The following is a 14,679-nucleotide window of genomic DNA, read 5'->3' on the forward strand; positions in this document are numbered from 1 at the left end:
TTATATATATATATATATATATATATATATATATATATATATATATATATATATATATATATATATATGGTTATAATAGAGGGAAACATTCCACGTAGGAAATAAATATCTAAAAACAAAGATGATTTGACTTACCAAATGAAAGTGCTGGCAGGTCGACATACACACAAACAAACACAAACATACACACAAAATTCAAGCTTTCGCAACAAACTGTTGCCTCATCAGGAAAGAGGGAAGGAGAGGGAAAGACGAAAGGATGTGGGTTTTAAGGGAGAGGGTAAGGAGTCATTCCAATCCCGGGAGCGGAAAGACTTACCTTGGGGGAAAAAGGACGGGTATACACTCGCACACACACACATATCCATCCACACATATACAGACACAAGCAGATATATATATATAAGCAATGTAGAACCATCGTAATAAAAAAAAGATGTGTGCATATTTCCTGATATACACATATCTTTCCCCCTACAACACTTGGCAGTTCTCACAGCTTTCTAATCTGTTACCTCATTGTTTGTGTATCCATCTCTTTTTGTATGTATGCGTTTGTGTAGTCTGATTCTTCAGCCTTATCAAAAAATAAGATGTGGTTATAGAAACTGTGGAAAGCAGGTAGGTCTTCTGCAATAGAAGTATGTGAATATGGAAAGAGGGAAAAAATAGATAGGTCCTCAAATGAGAAGTATGAAAGGAAATAAATAGAAATGATTGCTAAGATCGAGGAAGAGATAGAAGATAGCCCCAAAGACAGGAAACCCTTTCCACCCCCCTTCCCCAGGATCCCTACCTCGCAGGTACTTGGGAGGATTGCTGGAGGAGGTTTGGTGTTAAATCGTCTCCTACATAATGGACATTCCCACCTTCACCCTTGAGGTCCGCAAAGGAAATCTTAGCAACCCTATGGAATTGACAAGTGATGAAGAGTCAGTCACACTTGTTCGCGACGGTTGTTGAAAGGTGTGGTGTGTGTTTTGTGTTAGTCATAATTTATGCATTCTCGTAAACCATGCTGTTATCCACAATACCCATCCCTTTCAAACTGGTACAAACCCTCCCATCTACATCACATCTCATAAAAGGTATAAAATATTTTGTACTAAGTAGAAAATTATATGCTATAGTATCATTATTTAATTAGTCATCCAATATTATGTGTTCTGCTAATGTAATATTCACTTTTGTTCATTAAGACAAACATGCATTAGGAAATATAAATCTGAACTCTGGCCCGAGTATGGTGGTACATCTGTCAAAGAATAATGCAGTTGTCCTAAGGCCGGTTCAGTGAGTACGGAAACCTCGTGTAGAGCAAAAAAGTCTGAGAACAGTATTCCCATGACCGAGGGAGATAAGAATTGACCAGGCACCTAATATATCCTGTCCCAAGGCTGTGCCAAATGACTGAGATCGAAGACAACATGTGTACAAATTTCCGCCTCATGCTGCAGCCGAGCAAAGTCAGGACATCTAACTGGCTGGAACAAAAAAATCTCTTACCAGGAGCAATTTTGGATGACGTAATCACAAATTCTCACCGGTATGGTTTTTCCAGTACCTCTAAGTGTGGGATGATAGAATAGTTTGGGGGAGTTTGGCACAGGAAGATTATTACTGAAGAAACACCGATAACAACTTGGGACTTGATAGTCATCACTCCGCCTGTTAACTAAGAATGTTAACATCCCTGGGGGATATACAACTCTGCCCAGGTCCCATGGATCTGGTATTAACTGTTCTTGTATGTTGTGACACTAGTATTTTCTTTAAATTTCTTTTGAAAGTCTCCCCACTGCGAATCAGTCACCACTTCCATAGTTAACACAACATTAGGTGAAGTTTTTCTACTTGTTCCTGGATAAGTTTGAATTCTCTCCAGAGTTCGTCTATGCTCTTCCTGGGATCAGTAAATTTGGAAGAAGCCATAGGTGATGTATTCCTGGATGTTATTCTCTCAGTGACTTTCCAATCTGTAATTTCTTCTACCTGTTCTTCCAAACTATTTATATTTATAATGTCGGAGTTCACTAGTTTCTCTCTGAAATTTCTTTCCACAGTATCTACTTGTGTATTCACGCCTGTAATTTGTGATTGGGTAATTGGTATCAACTTCTCTTGCTTATCAACGCTCTCTATTACAGTATGTAATCTCTGCTTTACAGCTTTGAACTTAACATTACATAAATTTTCAAATGATCCTAATTTTTCATTGATTTCAGTTTCTACTGTTTTACATTTTTCCTCAATATGAAATTCTAACCTTTTTGCTAAATCTTGGTTTTGATCATTCTGTTTCTGACTAAAGTCAGTGAATAGTTGATTTACATGAAGGTTTAAAGAACTCATTTATTCTTTCTTTAAATCTAAATTCAATTTTTCAACTTTACTATTTAGTGTGTTGAATTCAGTCTTTAGTAAACATATATTTGCTGCCTGACTATTCAAGGTTTCACTCTGGTCATTTAGAACTTCATTTTGAGCATTTAAACTATAATGTACCAAACCTATTTCTTTCCTTAGAGTTTCATTCTAGCATTTAATCTAGAATTTAAAGTTTCATTTAATTGTAAACTCTGGGCTTCTAGTTTATCATTTAGTTCCTTTCTTAAAGCCGCTGAATCTGCACTCTGTGCATCTAATTTAGCATTTTGATCTTTGATTAGGTTTACTAACTCAGACCAGTTCGGCATTTCTCTACTGACTCTCATAGCCATAGCTGGTTCTTGAGTTTTTTCCATTTGTCCTAAGTTATCCATATTCTTATTAGTTTCAGACATAGTAATCATTAAAAAAAAAAAGTTCAACTCTGACATGTGTACAAATTTCCGCCTCATGCTGCAGCCGAGCAAAGTCAGGACATCTAACTGACTGGAACAAAAAAAATCTCTTACCAGGAGCGATTTTGGATGACGTAATCACAAATTCTCACTGGTATGGTTTTTCCAGTACCTCTAAGTGTGGGATGATAGAATAGTTTGGGGGAATTAGACACTGGAAGATTATTACTGAAGAAACACCGATAACAACTTGGGACTTGATGGTACAGTAATGTTGTTCACTTAACAGTTCTTACTCATTTGTACTAAAACAATACAGTTCTGTTTTATGCTTACCCGGTGTAGAGTTTAGGCTGCGTCAGCGAGCGGATGTGTAACAATCACTGGTGAACAGCAACTGGTGCCAGCAGCATCAGATGCTGATTTCTGCATCTGCTTACCCACGATGTGCAAGAGCTGTATAGTCCCTACACCAGATCTTCTCAGTCAAATTCTTCTCAGCATATCTCTTCTTAGTCTAATACATTGATCTCTTATCTCCATTCTTTTAATGTTATTACTTTCTTACGTCTTCCCTTTTTTGCATTTACTAATTTTCACCGTTTGAATTTTTAGCCAGAATCCAATTCCGTGAATTGATTCTTTTACCTTGTTATGCTCGGTTGCTATGGCAACACATAATATCTTCTTATCTAGTTTTCGTCTCAAAATTCCTGTTTTCTTCTGTCCTTTCACACAGGTTGCCACGTTCTAACACTTTGAATGACTTAAAGTGGCAAAAAATGAGTGTAAAATTGCACTTCTTTAATGATACGACTTACTTGAGATGGTCAGCTGACTTCCCTTGCTGGTTAGCTTGCTGCTGCAACCTCCTTTTCTCTTCTTCTCTGAAGTATATCTACTAGGAACAGGAATTTCTCAAGACTCTTTCTACTTATAAAAATAAGCAGTCATATGCAGTTTCTTTTGCTTCACTTCATGATGTATATTTGAATATCAAACATTTACAAAACTTCTTTCCCACATAAACAAACACTATCAAGTAAGTCTCTTTGCGTGTCCAAAGGTTAAAAACAGAGTTCATTTACACATAAGAAAAGGTTGGCCTAAAACCCAAGTCCATCCTCATTCTGAATCTGAATACACGTCTTATCTTTTCCAAGTCCAAAACAAGCATTAATTAACAACATCTCAACTGTTCTTTTCTTTTCCCACTACAATTGTCAAAGTTATAAAACAGCGCAGAATACATAAACACTCCTTGTTCTTTCACTATGGCTTCCATGGTGCGACCGGCAAACACTTGTCGGTGCCGTTCGACCGTTACATCTATAGTTGTCTCACGATAAACTTCAAACCAGCACACACAGATGGGTGATTCACAGTAAATACTCTCTCTCTCTCACTTATATTTAAAATATCGTGTGTTCGAGACGGTAGAAGGCCGAGTGGTTCTAGAATTTAAATGGAAATTCTCGAAACACTATAACATTGTTCACATCAGGTGGGGGCCCGTAAAATGCACTGAGGGGATGAACGGTCACTGGGGGTGGAAACTGGCCTGGAAATGTTCGTGATATACACTTTGCATTGTCCACTTTGTGAATCGATGAAGCAGTAAAGCACTCAGGCATTGCAGGAGCATGATCGGTACACATGGTCTGCATCTGATACATAATTTGTGCACGAAATGCAGAATCCACATCAGCATAATGAAATGCAGGAACCTTGCTCTCCTTTATCATTTTCAAAATGCGCTTGTTGATGCATTCTTTAAAAAAAAATGGTATTCAGAAATATTGAAAAGACTAGCACAGTGATATAATTCATGTTAATGATGGACTGAAACATTTTGCAAAAGCTTCCGAAAAATGATCTAAACTTGAAAGGCAATGCAGTCACAACTGTATATCTGTGTATTGATGTGTAAACACTGCCAACTGTATCTCCATAGTCTCTTTAATAATGTTTTATTGTTTTTATACTGTGTGCACAGTGGATAATGCTCAGAAATAAGAGATTTTGTGCGCTGCAAAGGCAAGATTAGTATTGGTGTGCTTCCACACTGCATGTAATCTGACCTATGTAAAACATACCACATTCCCAAGGTATTTTATATTCTTCAGCCTTCTTCATTCATGAAAGAAAGTCTGCAGTCTTAGGTGGTGCACAGAAAACTCCTTTAACTTAAAATTTTCAGAAGACCTTGCCTACATTGAACAAGACTAACTAATGGAAGAAAGTTGTAGAATTTGTGAAGAGAGTATCTTCCTTGTCCAATACCTGGTTTTTACATTAATTACTAGCACACTGTTGATCTTCCAGGCAAAGTATCCATTTTGTCTGGAAAAAAAACAACTCTAAGAATCATAAACTGTATGTGCCGTATGTGCAAGTGCCTTAAGCGTACCCCTGATATGTGACAGGTGACGGGAACTGGAAGACCATAAATACAAATCCAACAATGGAAACTCCCAGTTGGAATATCAATAATATAAGGGAAAGCTAGACTGCTACTCACTGTAAAGATGACATGTTGAGTTGCAGACAGGCACAGTGAAAAGATAGTTACGCATGTACTTTCCATCTGAAGCATCCTTCAGAAAAGGAAACACACACATTCATTCACACACACATGACCTCCATCACTGACAGCTCGGACCTGAATGCAACTGTCACATAGAACTGAAGCAGCAATCTGGAGGGGGTAGCAAAGGAGAGGCAGTAGCAGGGTAAAGGTGGGGCAGAGAGACAAATGCTGGCTTGTAGTGTGTGAAGAGACAAGTAGTAGCGCATGGAGTAGCGCATGGAGATGGAGGTAGGGGTGGGGGCAAGAAAGGAGAGGAGTGGAGAAGGGGAAAGATGTGTGGGTGCATTGGCAGAGGGCAGCACACAAAAAAAATGTGAGTGGGCAAGAATAGGGAGAAGTGATTTGACAGAGGAGGCAGAAACTGTTTGGTGGAGGGTTTGGGAACAGTAGCTTACCATGGGTTGAGGTCAAGACAATTTTGCTAGCAGAGAACGTGTTGCAAGAATAATTCCCTTCTTCACAGTTCAGCTGGTGGTGGAGGGGAGGATCCAGGTGGTCCAGGTTGTGAAGCAGCCATTGAAATTGCATATGTTGTGTTCAGCTCCATGTTGTGCACAGGGTGATATACTTTGCTCATGGCCACAGCTTGGCAGTGGCCATTCATCCTGGTGGACAGCTAGTTGGTTAACATACCAATAGGAGAAGCTTTGCAATGATAGCAGCAGAGCTGGTATATGACATGCCTGCTTTCACCTGTGATGGGGAGGATAAGCCTGTGACAGAGCTAGAATGGAAGTGTTGGGTAGTTGGATTGGGCAGGTCTTGCACCTGGATCTTCCATAGGGATATGATTCCTGTGGCAAGGTGTTGGGATTGTGAGTGGCATTGGGATGGACTAGGACATTGTGGAGGTTGGGTGGGTGATGAAACACCACTTTAGGAGGGGTGGGAAGGATCTTGAGTAAGATATCCCTCATTTCAGGGCATGATGATAGATAATCAAAGCTATGACAAAGGATGTGGTTCATTTGCTTCAGTGCAGGGTGTTACAGGGTGATGAAATGGGCACTCCATTGTAGATGGTTCTTGGGTACGTTGGGATGATTTGGGATTGTGGGAAAATGGCATGGGAGATCTGTTTGTGGACTAGGTGTAGGGGATAGTGCCTGTCTGTGAAGGTTTTGGTGAGAACCTCAGCATACTGGACAAAGGAGTTCTTGTCACTGCAGATGCACTATCCCCTGGTAGCCAGGCTGTATGGGACAGATTTGTTGGTGTGGAGGGATAGCAGCTGTCGAAATGCAGGTATTGTTGGTGTCTGGTGGGTTTGATAAGGACAGAGGTGTGGATGGAGCCATCAGTGAAGAGGTGTTCATTTTACAAGAAGGTAGTATACTAGGTAGAGGAGGACCAGGTGGAATGGATAAAAGAGAAGGTGTTGAGGTTGTGTAGGGTTGACGATAGGGTGTTTGGCCCTGACTCCAGGTCATGAAGATATCATCAATGAACCTGAACCAGGCTAGGGGTTTGGCATCTTGGGAGGTCTCCTATAGATAGCCCACAAACAGGTTGGCATACGAGGATGCCATGCATGCCACAGGTTTGTTTGTATACCTTCCCTACAAAAGAGAAGTGGTTGTGAGTTATCACAAGTTAGTAAGGTGAATGAGGAATGAGGTAGTGGCTTTCGAGTCTGAAGGTCATTGGGAAATGTAATGTTTAATAGTGGTAAGACCATTGGCATGAGGGATGTTGAGGGAAGTGGTGTCAACAGTGACAAGTAGGGATCCAAGAGGTAAAATGGTGGAAATGGTGGGGAGTCGGTGAAGGAAGTGGTTGGTATCTTTGACATGGAAAGCTAGATTACGGGCAATTGGTTGAAGGTGCTGGTCAGTGAGGGCTGAAATTTATTCAGTGGGAGCACAACAGCCAGATAGAAACGGGCCACCAGGATTGTTGGGTTCTGGGATTTTGGGGAGCATGTAGGGAGTGGGTATGCAGGGTATCATAGAGGTGAGGAAGGAAATTAATTCAGGGGAGAGGTTCTAGTATCGGCAGAGGTCTTCAGCCAGGTAGTCACTGCAGTTTGTAACGACAGTGATGAAACATTTCTCTACAGGTACAATGATTAGGTCAGGATTAGTTTTGAGGTTGTGTGCAGCTGTCCTTTCTTCTGCTGTAAGTTTGGTGTTCTGTGGAATGGATCTGGGGAAGGATGGTGAGGCCAACTTGGACGTAAGGAATACCTGGAAAGTGACCAAGGTGGAAGGTAGGGGGTGGAGGCAGCATCACCATTAAATGGTGGTATGAACAGCGAGAGGGTTGGAGGCATCTGCGGCAAAGAAAAATTTCTATTGCAGGGATCAGCAGAGGGAGAGTAGGTCTTTGACAAGTCCATCATGGTTAAATTTGGGTGTAGGGCTAAAGATGAGACCTTTGGATAGGACTGAAACTTCTGTGGGACCCTGTTTTTGGTGGAAATGTTAACAAGAGTGTTACAGAGATATTTTGGCTCTGGATTTTGTGAAGCAATGGTAGGAATTTTTGGAGGATGTTGCATGCTAGGCAGGATCTGGGTGCTGTGGAAGGCTTAATGAGGGGGAACACTGAGTGTAGGATAGGGATGGATAGTTGTACCCCGAGACAGAGTAGGATGTCAGGAGGTTGGATAACTCATGGAGGTGGTGTCTAGAGAGCCTCTCCAGGTGCTGGAGAGCAAGGGATTCGATTTCAGAGCTGTGATGTATGTGGCAGGGATCCTACAGTAGCAGTATCTTGTGGAGGGAGCAGAGGTGGTTCTGGTATGTCAGTCCCATGGAGATGTGTTTTTGTTGTACCAAGGACTGGTGGTATCTATAAAGGTGAAGGTCATTGTGAAAGGAGGGGATGGGATTCAGAGAAAGGAATAGTTAGATCATTCTGGGGAGGAGTGGCGCGGGAAGCATTTAAGAAACCGGATGTGGAACTGGCACAAATCATAAAAATACGCAAAACTGCTTGAAACTATGTAAAAATAGGCACAATACATTAGAAATGTAGAGAAAAGTGGGAGAAAAGATACGTATGAGGTAAGGGAGTATGAGTGTGTTGGGCCCATGTAGATGAGGAAAATAAAATGTGAAAATATGCAAGGATGAGGGAGGAAGTGGGATCAATAGGAATAAACATAATTATAACTATCAGAGAGGGAAAAATCTGGGGCATCAACTGCTTCATTGACAATCTGCACAGTGCTGTACCCATGTGTTGAGTGTTGACAAGATCACTGATACAGTATGGCTCAGAAGTATGAGCTGTTTGGAAGGCAATCAATAAACATGTAGAATGGAAGCAGCAATCTGGAGGGGGCGGGGAAGGGTAAGGGATAGCAGGGCATGGGTGGGGGGAGAGAAGAGCACTGTCCGATGGAGTGAGGAGGGACTAAACTGCCAACAGGTATATCATTGGGAGGCAATGGGACAGCAGGGTTTTGGAGCAGGGACGGGGGAATGGAAAGTGAAAAAGTAGAGGAGCAGGGGAGGGGAAAGATGGATGAGTGCATTGGTAGAGGGCAGCACACAAAGAGGTTGAGAGTATGGGAATAGGGCTGCTTCACGACATGGGCTGCCTGGATCCTCCCCTCCATCACCAGATTTACTGAACTGTGCACATGAAAATCATCCTTACAACACGTTCTCCACTGCCAAAATTATACTGGCCTCAACCTATGGCAACCTACTGTCCCCACACCCTCCACCCAAGAGTTCTCTGCTTCTCCTGTCCTATCACCTCCTCCGTATACTCTTCCCCTCACCCTCTTTGTGTTCTGTCCTATGCCAATTTACTCACCCATCCTTCCACTTCCCCGCTACTCTCCTTTTTTATGCACCATTAATTTTACAGTACCATGTCTATTCATTTGATTATTCTCTCAAATGTGGTTGATATAGTTGTCAATCTGGAAGTGGTTTTGAATGTACATATCCAACAACCCCTGGCTGGAATTTATTTATGCTGGCAGCTAAAGAGAAGACAAGTGATTGACTCAAATATTTATAACATGTATAAATTACAAAGTAATCAGTTTACAGATAAGTATACAGTACAACTTATTTCAAATAATAATTACAGAGTTACAACAAAAACCATGCTTTTGTGAAGTACTTATTTTAATGGTGAGTTTCTTTAATAAGTCTTTATTTTTCAGCTACAAGGATACCTCAAATGTTGTGCCTCTCATATTTGTTTTGAGCACTGGATCTGACCCTTTTGGAGCATTTCAAAGGTTTGCTACAGAGAAAGGATTCAGAGACAGAATACTGTCTATTTCATTGGGGCAAGGTCAAGGTCCAGTTGCTGAAAAACTTATTGGTACTGGCACAGCAAACGGAGACTGGGTCTTTTTGCAGGTAAGGCCAATTTGTAAGTTTCTTTGATGTGTCAATTACAGATTCTTATCTAAAAAAAAAATGAAGATTAATCAGTTACTGACTTAAGTTTATGAAAGTATATTTACATGTAAATGAAAATCGAAATGTTATATGTCTTATGGTAAAAAGCTATTGTTACTGACGGAATTAATTTTTTTTTTTCAATATTACAATTGCAGAATTAATCTTTTGTACTGACATTATAAGTTGCATTTAATTTTTCCAAACAGTGATCATCACAAATGGAGAAATACTCCTAAAGAACACATCTAAAGAAAAAAGAGAAACACAGAGAAAAAAATTAATTTTTAATTTGTAAATTCCATGTATCATGGTATAAAATTCTTAGGGGTTGTTTTACTCATCATAGCTGGTAATCCATCGCAGCAAAAGTCCTGGAACAGTAACTGTAGGTTTTTACCATAAAGTAAAAATGAAATTTAATCAAGTATTGTGTTTCATTTGATATTTATTACATGCTTTCTGTCCAAAATCACACAAAATCCTGACCTCTCCTGCCAACATGGCTCTAACTATTTATACTTTCTTAACAATCCTGAACAATCCTCAGCATTGTTTAAAGTGAATATTTGATTAATTAACAAATTAAAATCGACACAAAAAATTGAAAATACATATCTGATTGTATATTTACTCTAAATCAGCTAGTACACTGCGATATTAGTACATGTCTGTTATTTTATTCAAGAATAAATTCTCAAATAAGAAATTACAATAATACATTTTCATTTTTTATTAATTACTAGAGGCTCCCTTCATGGGAATTGTTCCCTTCATTTACAGAGCTTCTACAGTTTGAACTGAAAGAGATTAAACAGTTATTTTCTCAGTTATAATTTTTTCTGGACGAGTTACATATTTTGCTTACATGTGCGATCCTGAATTAGACTGGAAACTGTTTGTTTTAAGTGGGTCTTAATGAGCTGTTACATTTCAATGGTTGTGACTTCACACTATGATGTGGATGAGTGAGTTTTGTATTTATAGTATACTTTCATCTTCGAAATTGGTAATCTATTACATGATTGTCATAAACTACTTTGCTCTATGTTTAACAATGTTCAAATCTCTCTCTCTCTCTCTCTGTCTCACTCATCAAACACACACCCAGGGGCAGGCTCTGACATCACATAAATGAATCATTTGACAGTTATGCAGACTTCGTTTGACTGCTGTGATATCATCAGCATTGTCATGGTGCAGTCCGTACTCAATGGTGCACCTCACAACTTCAAGTCTGTATACCAAATAGCAGAAAAAATGCAGGGCGCTGCAGTTCCTGCAACTCCCTGCAAACACTGTTCCAACTTGAAGACACAGTACTCAGGCATGTCACATCACATGCAGGAACAAATTACAAAACCCTCGAAAGAGTTTCCTATTCTTAACTATTTAACTAATAAGTGTTTGCAACTACCACATTCCTGATGCATAGGCTACATAGAGATGGGTTATACATCACTCTATTATACCGGGTGATCAAAAAGTCAGTATAAATTTGAAAACTTAATAAACCACGGAATAATGTAGATAGAGAGGTAAAAATTGACACACATGCCTGGAATGACATGGGGTTTTATTAGAACCAAATATATAAAAAAAAAAAAGTTCACAAAATGTCTGACAGATGACACTGGACAGCAAAATGTCAGTGACTGTGCATGACAATCATGTATAAACAGAGCTGTAATGAGAGAGAGAATCAGATGCACTAGCAGTCACAGCATGTTGACGTTACCTGAAAAGGCACTTTTAGTGACGCTGTATTATAAGAATGGGGAATTTGCTAGTTCAGCGTTATGATCCTATTGCCATAAGAAGGGGATTCGAACTGGTGAAGGTCCGATTCTTCAGTTTCTCCCGGCGTATTTGTTGCTTGAACAGTCCACGGGTATACTGCCAGTTCATAGTGTCCAACGGGCACAGTATTTCAGCGATAAGACATTTCGCCATCGTCAGGTGGGCTGACGAACTGAACTCCTGAGGGCGGGCGGCCGATTTAAATCCCCTGGTGAATAGTGAAACCACATAAAAACTCACTAGGATATCAGTGTCTTTCAGTCTGAAGTTGTCGAGACATTTCACGAAATCCACAGAATTATGGATATGGTGAGGGGATTTACCTTCATAGGGGCTAAGTAATTCAGCCAGGTATTTTGCCAGCAAGTAAGCGGGTACCCTAATGTTGCTGACAATCGGGCACATAGGTACTCCCTCTTTGTGGGCCTTAGGGAGTCCATAAAGGCTTGGTGGTACAGGTCCTTGAGGTGACAATTTCTTGGCATCCCCCTCTGGTAGACCCGTGTCCTTGAGTGGAGCCCTGGTCTTGTTCTCCACCTTCTTCGTGGGGTCAGCATTGATCTTCCTATAGGAGTCGTCATCTAGCAGCGCTCATCTTCTCAATGTAGTCCTTATGGGAAAGAACAACGGTGGCATTGCCTTTGTCAGCAGGTAAGATAACAATCTCAGAGCACTCTCTTAGGTCCCAAATGACCGCCCTCTCTCTACTGGTAATGTTAGTCTTCGTAGGTTTAGTTCTGGTCAGAGCCCAGCAGGTTTCCCGCGAGGGGTGAGGGCATTTAAATTCTGATGCCCACATCTTCGCGACCGCTGGCGCACGGGCGCGGACAGTGAAGAGAGGGGCTCGCGGGGTGAGGGGATTTAAATCAGCTGCCCGTCCTCAGGAGCTCAGTTCGTCAGCGCACCTGACGATGGCGACATGTCTGATCACCGAAATATTGTGCCATTGGACACTATGAACTGGCAATATACCCGTGGACTGTTCAAGCAACAAATACGCTGGGAGAAACTGAAGAATCACATCATATACCTTTACAGTGAGGAGATGTATCGCAGCATGAAGAAACTCGACAAGCTGTCCCATTGAAGATGCTGTTTTCTGAGTGATCCTCCATTCCTGAAGAGATGTCATACCGAGCAGATTGTGCCGAACTTTGCTTAGGTCATGCATCACATTGATTCTGCAGCAGCCAAGAGAATTAAGAAATGGGCCAGCCTTGCCTTGGTACGTGAGAGGGTGCACTTTACTCACCACAGCTTTGAATACAACTCGTGGAACTATTTAAACTTCATCTTAAACTGGCCAATCAGTTTAATTCGTGGACCTGGGACTGGGTGGATGGTGTTACCTGGACGACAGCCGATTCTCCACATAAAAAGGCCACTCAATGTCAGATTTCAAAATTCTCATGTCTCTCGGATAAACCATCACTGGAGGCACCATGCAAGACGATCTTCAATCTCATTGACATGGAGCTGTCTCATGAGGCAGTTTTAGTTCTGGAGAAGGGACGCAACTTTGCTCCCACCCCTAGGTTCATGCTGGTCGCGGACATCATCAGTGCAGTGGAACAGGTTACAGCGCGATTACCACCTGAAGCAGCAGAAGAAGTGCGTCGGGAAACCTGCTGGGCTATTACCAGAACTAAACCTATGAAGACTAACATTACCAGTAGAGAGAGGGCGGCCATTCAAGACCTAAGAGAGTGCTCTGAGATTGTTATCTTAGGTGCTGACAAAGGCAATGTCACTGTTGTTCTTTCCCGTAAGGACTACATTGAGAAGATGCAGCATGTGCTAGATGACGAGTCCTATAGGAAGATCAACGCTGACCCCACGAAGAAGATGGAGAACAAGACCAGGGCTCTACTCAAGGACACAGATCTACCAGAGGGGGATGCCAAGAAATTGTCACCTCAAGGACCTGTAACACCAAGACTTTATAGACTCCCTGAGGTTCACAAAGAGGGGGTACCTATGCGCCCGATTGTCAGCAACATTAGGGCACCTACTTACTTGCTGGCAAAATATCTGGCTGAATTACTTAGCCCCTATGTAGGTAAATGCCCTCACCATATCCGTAATTCCGTGGATTTCGTGAAACGTCTCGACAACTTCAGACTGAAAGACACTGATATCCTAGTGAGCTTCGACATGGTTTCACTATTCACCAGGGTGCCTCTACGAGAGTCAGTCGAGCTTATTGGGCTGAAATTTGATGAGGAGACCATCGAACTCTTTAGGCATGTCTTCACCTCAATGTATTTTCTGATTAATGGGGAATACTATGAGCAAACGGATGGAGTCGCAATGGGCAGCCCACTCTCGCTGGTGGTCACAAATTTGTACATGGAGTACTTCGAGGAGGAAGCCTTGGCATCATCCAATTGGAAACCTACTTGTTTCTTCCATTATGTCGATGACACATTCGTCGTCTGGCCCCATGGTAGGGACAATCTCCTGGATTTCCATACACACCTAAACTCCATACATCCAAACATCAAATTCACTATGGAGACCGAAGTAGAAGGAAAATTACCATTCCTGGATGTCATGGTCAAGAGAAGAGCTGATGGTAACCTGAGCCACAGTGTGTACAGGAAGAAAATGCACACTGACCTGTACCTGCATGCAGATAGCTGCCACCACCCTTCTCAGAGGAATGGAGTATTAAAAACACTAGTACACAGGGCACGCAGCATCTCAGACGCAAGCAGTATATTGCTCCCTCCTACGTATATCTTGCGAAGAGACCATGAGGATAAAATCAGAGAGATTAGAGCCCACACAGAAGCATACCGGCAATCCTTCTTTCCACAAACAATACGAGACTGGAATAGAAGGGAGAACCGATAGAGGTACTCAGGGTACCCTCCGCCACACACCGTCAGGTGGCTTGTGGAGTATGGATGTAAATGTAGATGTAGAATCTGCCCCAGGAATTGGAACACCTCAAAACCGTGTTCCAAAAAAATGGGTACTCGGAATGGCAGATTAGATGCGCTCCCCATCCCACCACCACAGCACAACCTGTGGAGGCGGATGAAGTCATGGAAGAAGAGGTAGCCACTGCCTTTATTCTGTACAATGGCGCACTATCGGGGAAAATCGGTCGTATATTAACGAAACACTGAGT

At 41.6% G+C, this 14,679-nt stretch overlaps 1 protein-coding gene across 1 annotated transcript in view; it reads left to right on the forward strand.

Annotated features, from left to right (window-relative positions):
* LOC126482033 (dynein axonemal heavy chain 6-like) overlaps positions 1–14,679 on the forward strand; it is a 1,073,010-nt gene that overhangs the window by 862,663 nt on the left and 195,668 nt on the right. The window contains exon 116 of the mRNA XM_050106005.1: positions 9,500–9,701. Coding sequence (XP_049961962.1) covers positions 9,500–9,701 — 202 coding nt within the window. The remainder of the gene's footprint in view (positions 1–9,499; positions 9,702–14,679) is intronic.

This window comes from Schistocerca serialis, chromosome 5, assembly GCF_023864345.2.
Source record: "Schistocerca serialis cubense isolate TAMUIC-IGC-003099 chromosome 5, iqSchSeri2.2, whole genome shotgun sequence".
NCBI classification, from domain to species: Eukaryota; Metazoa; Arthropoda; class Insecta; order Orthoptera; family Acrididae; genus Schistocerca; species Schistocerca serialis.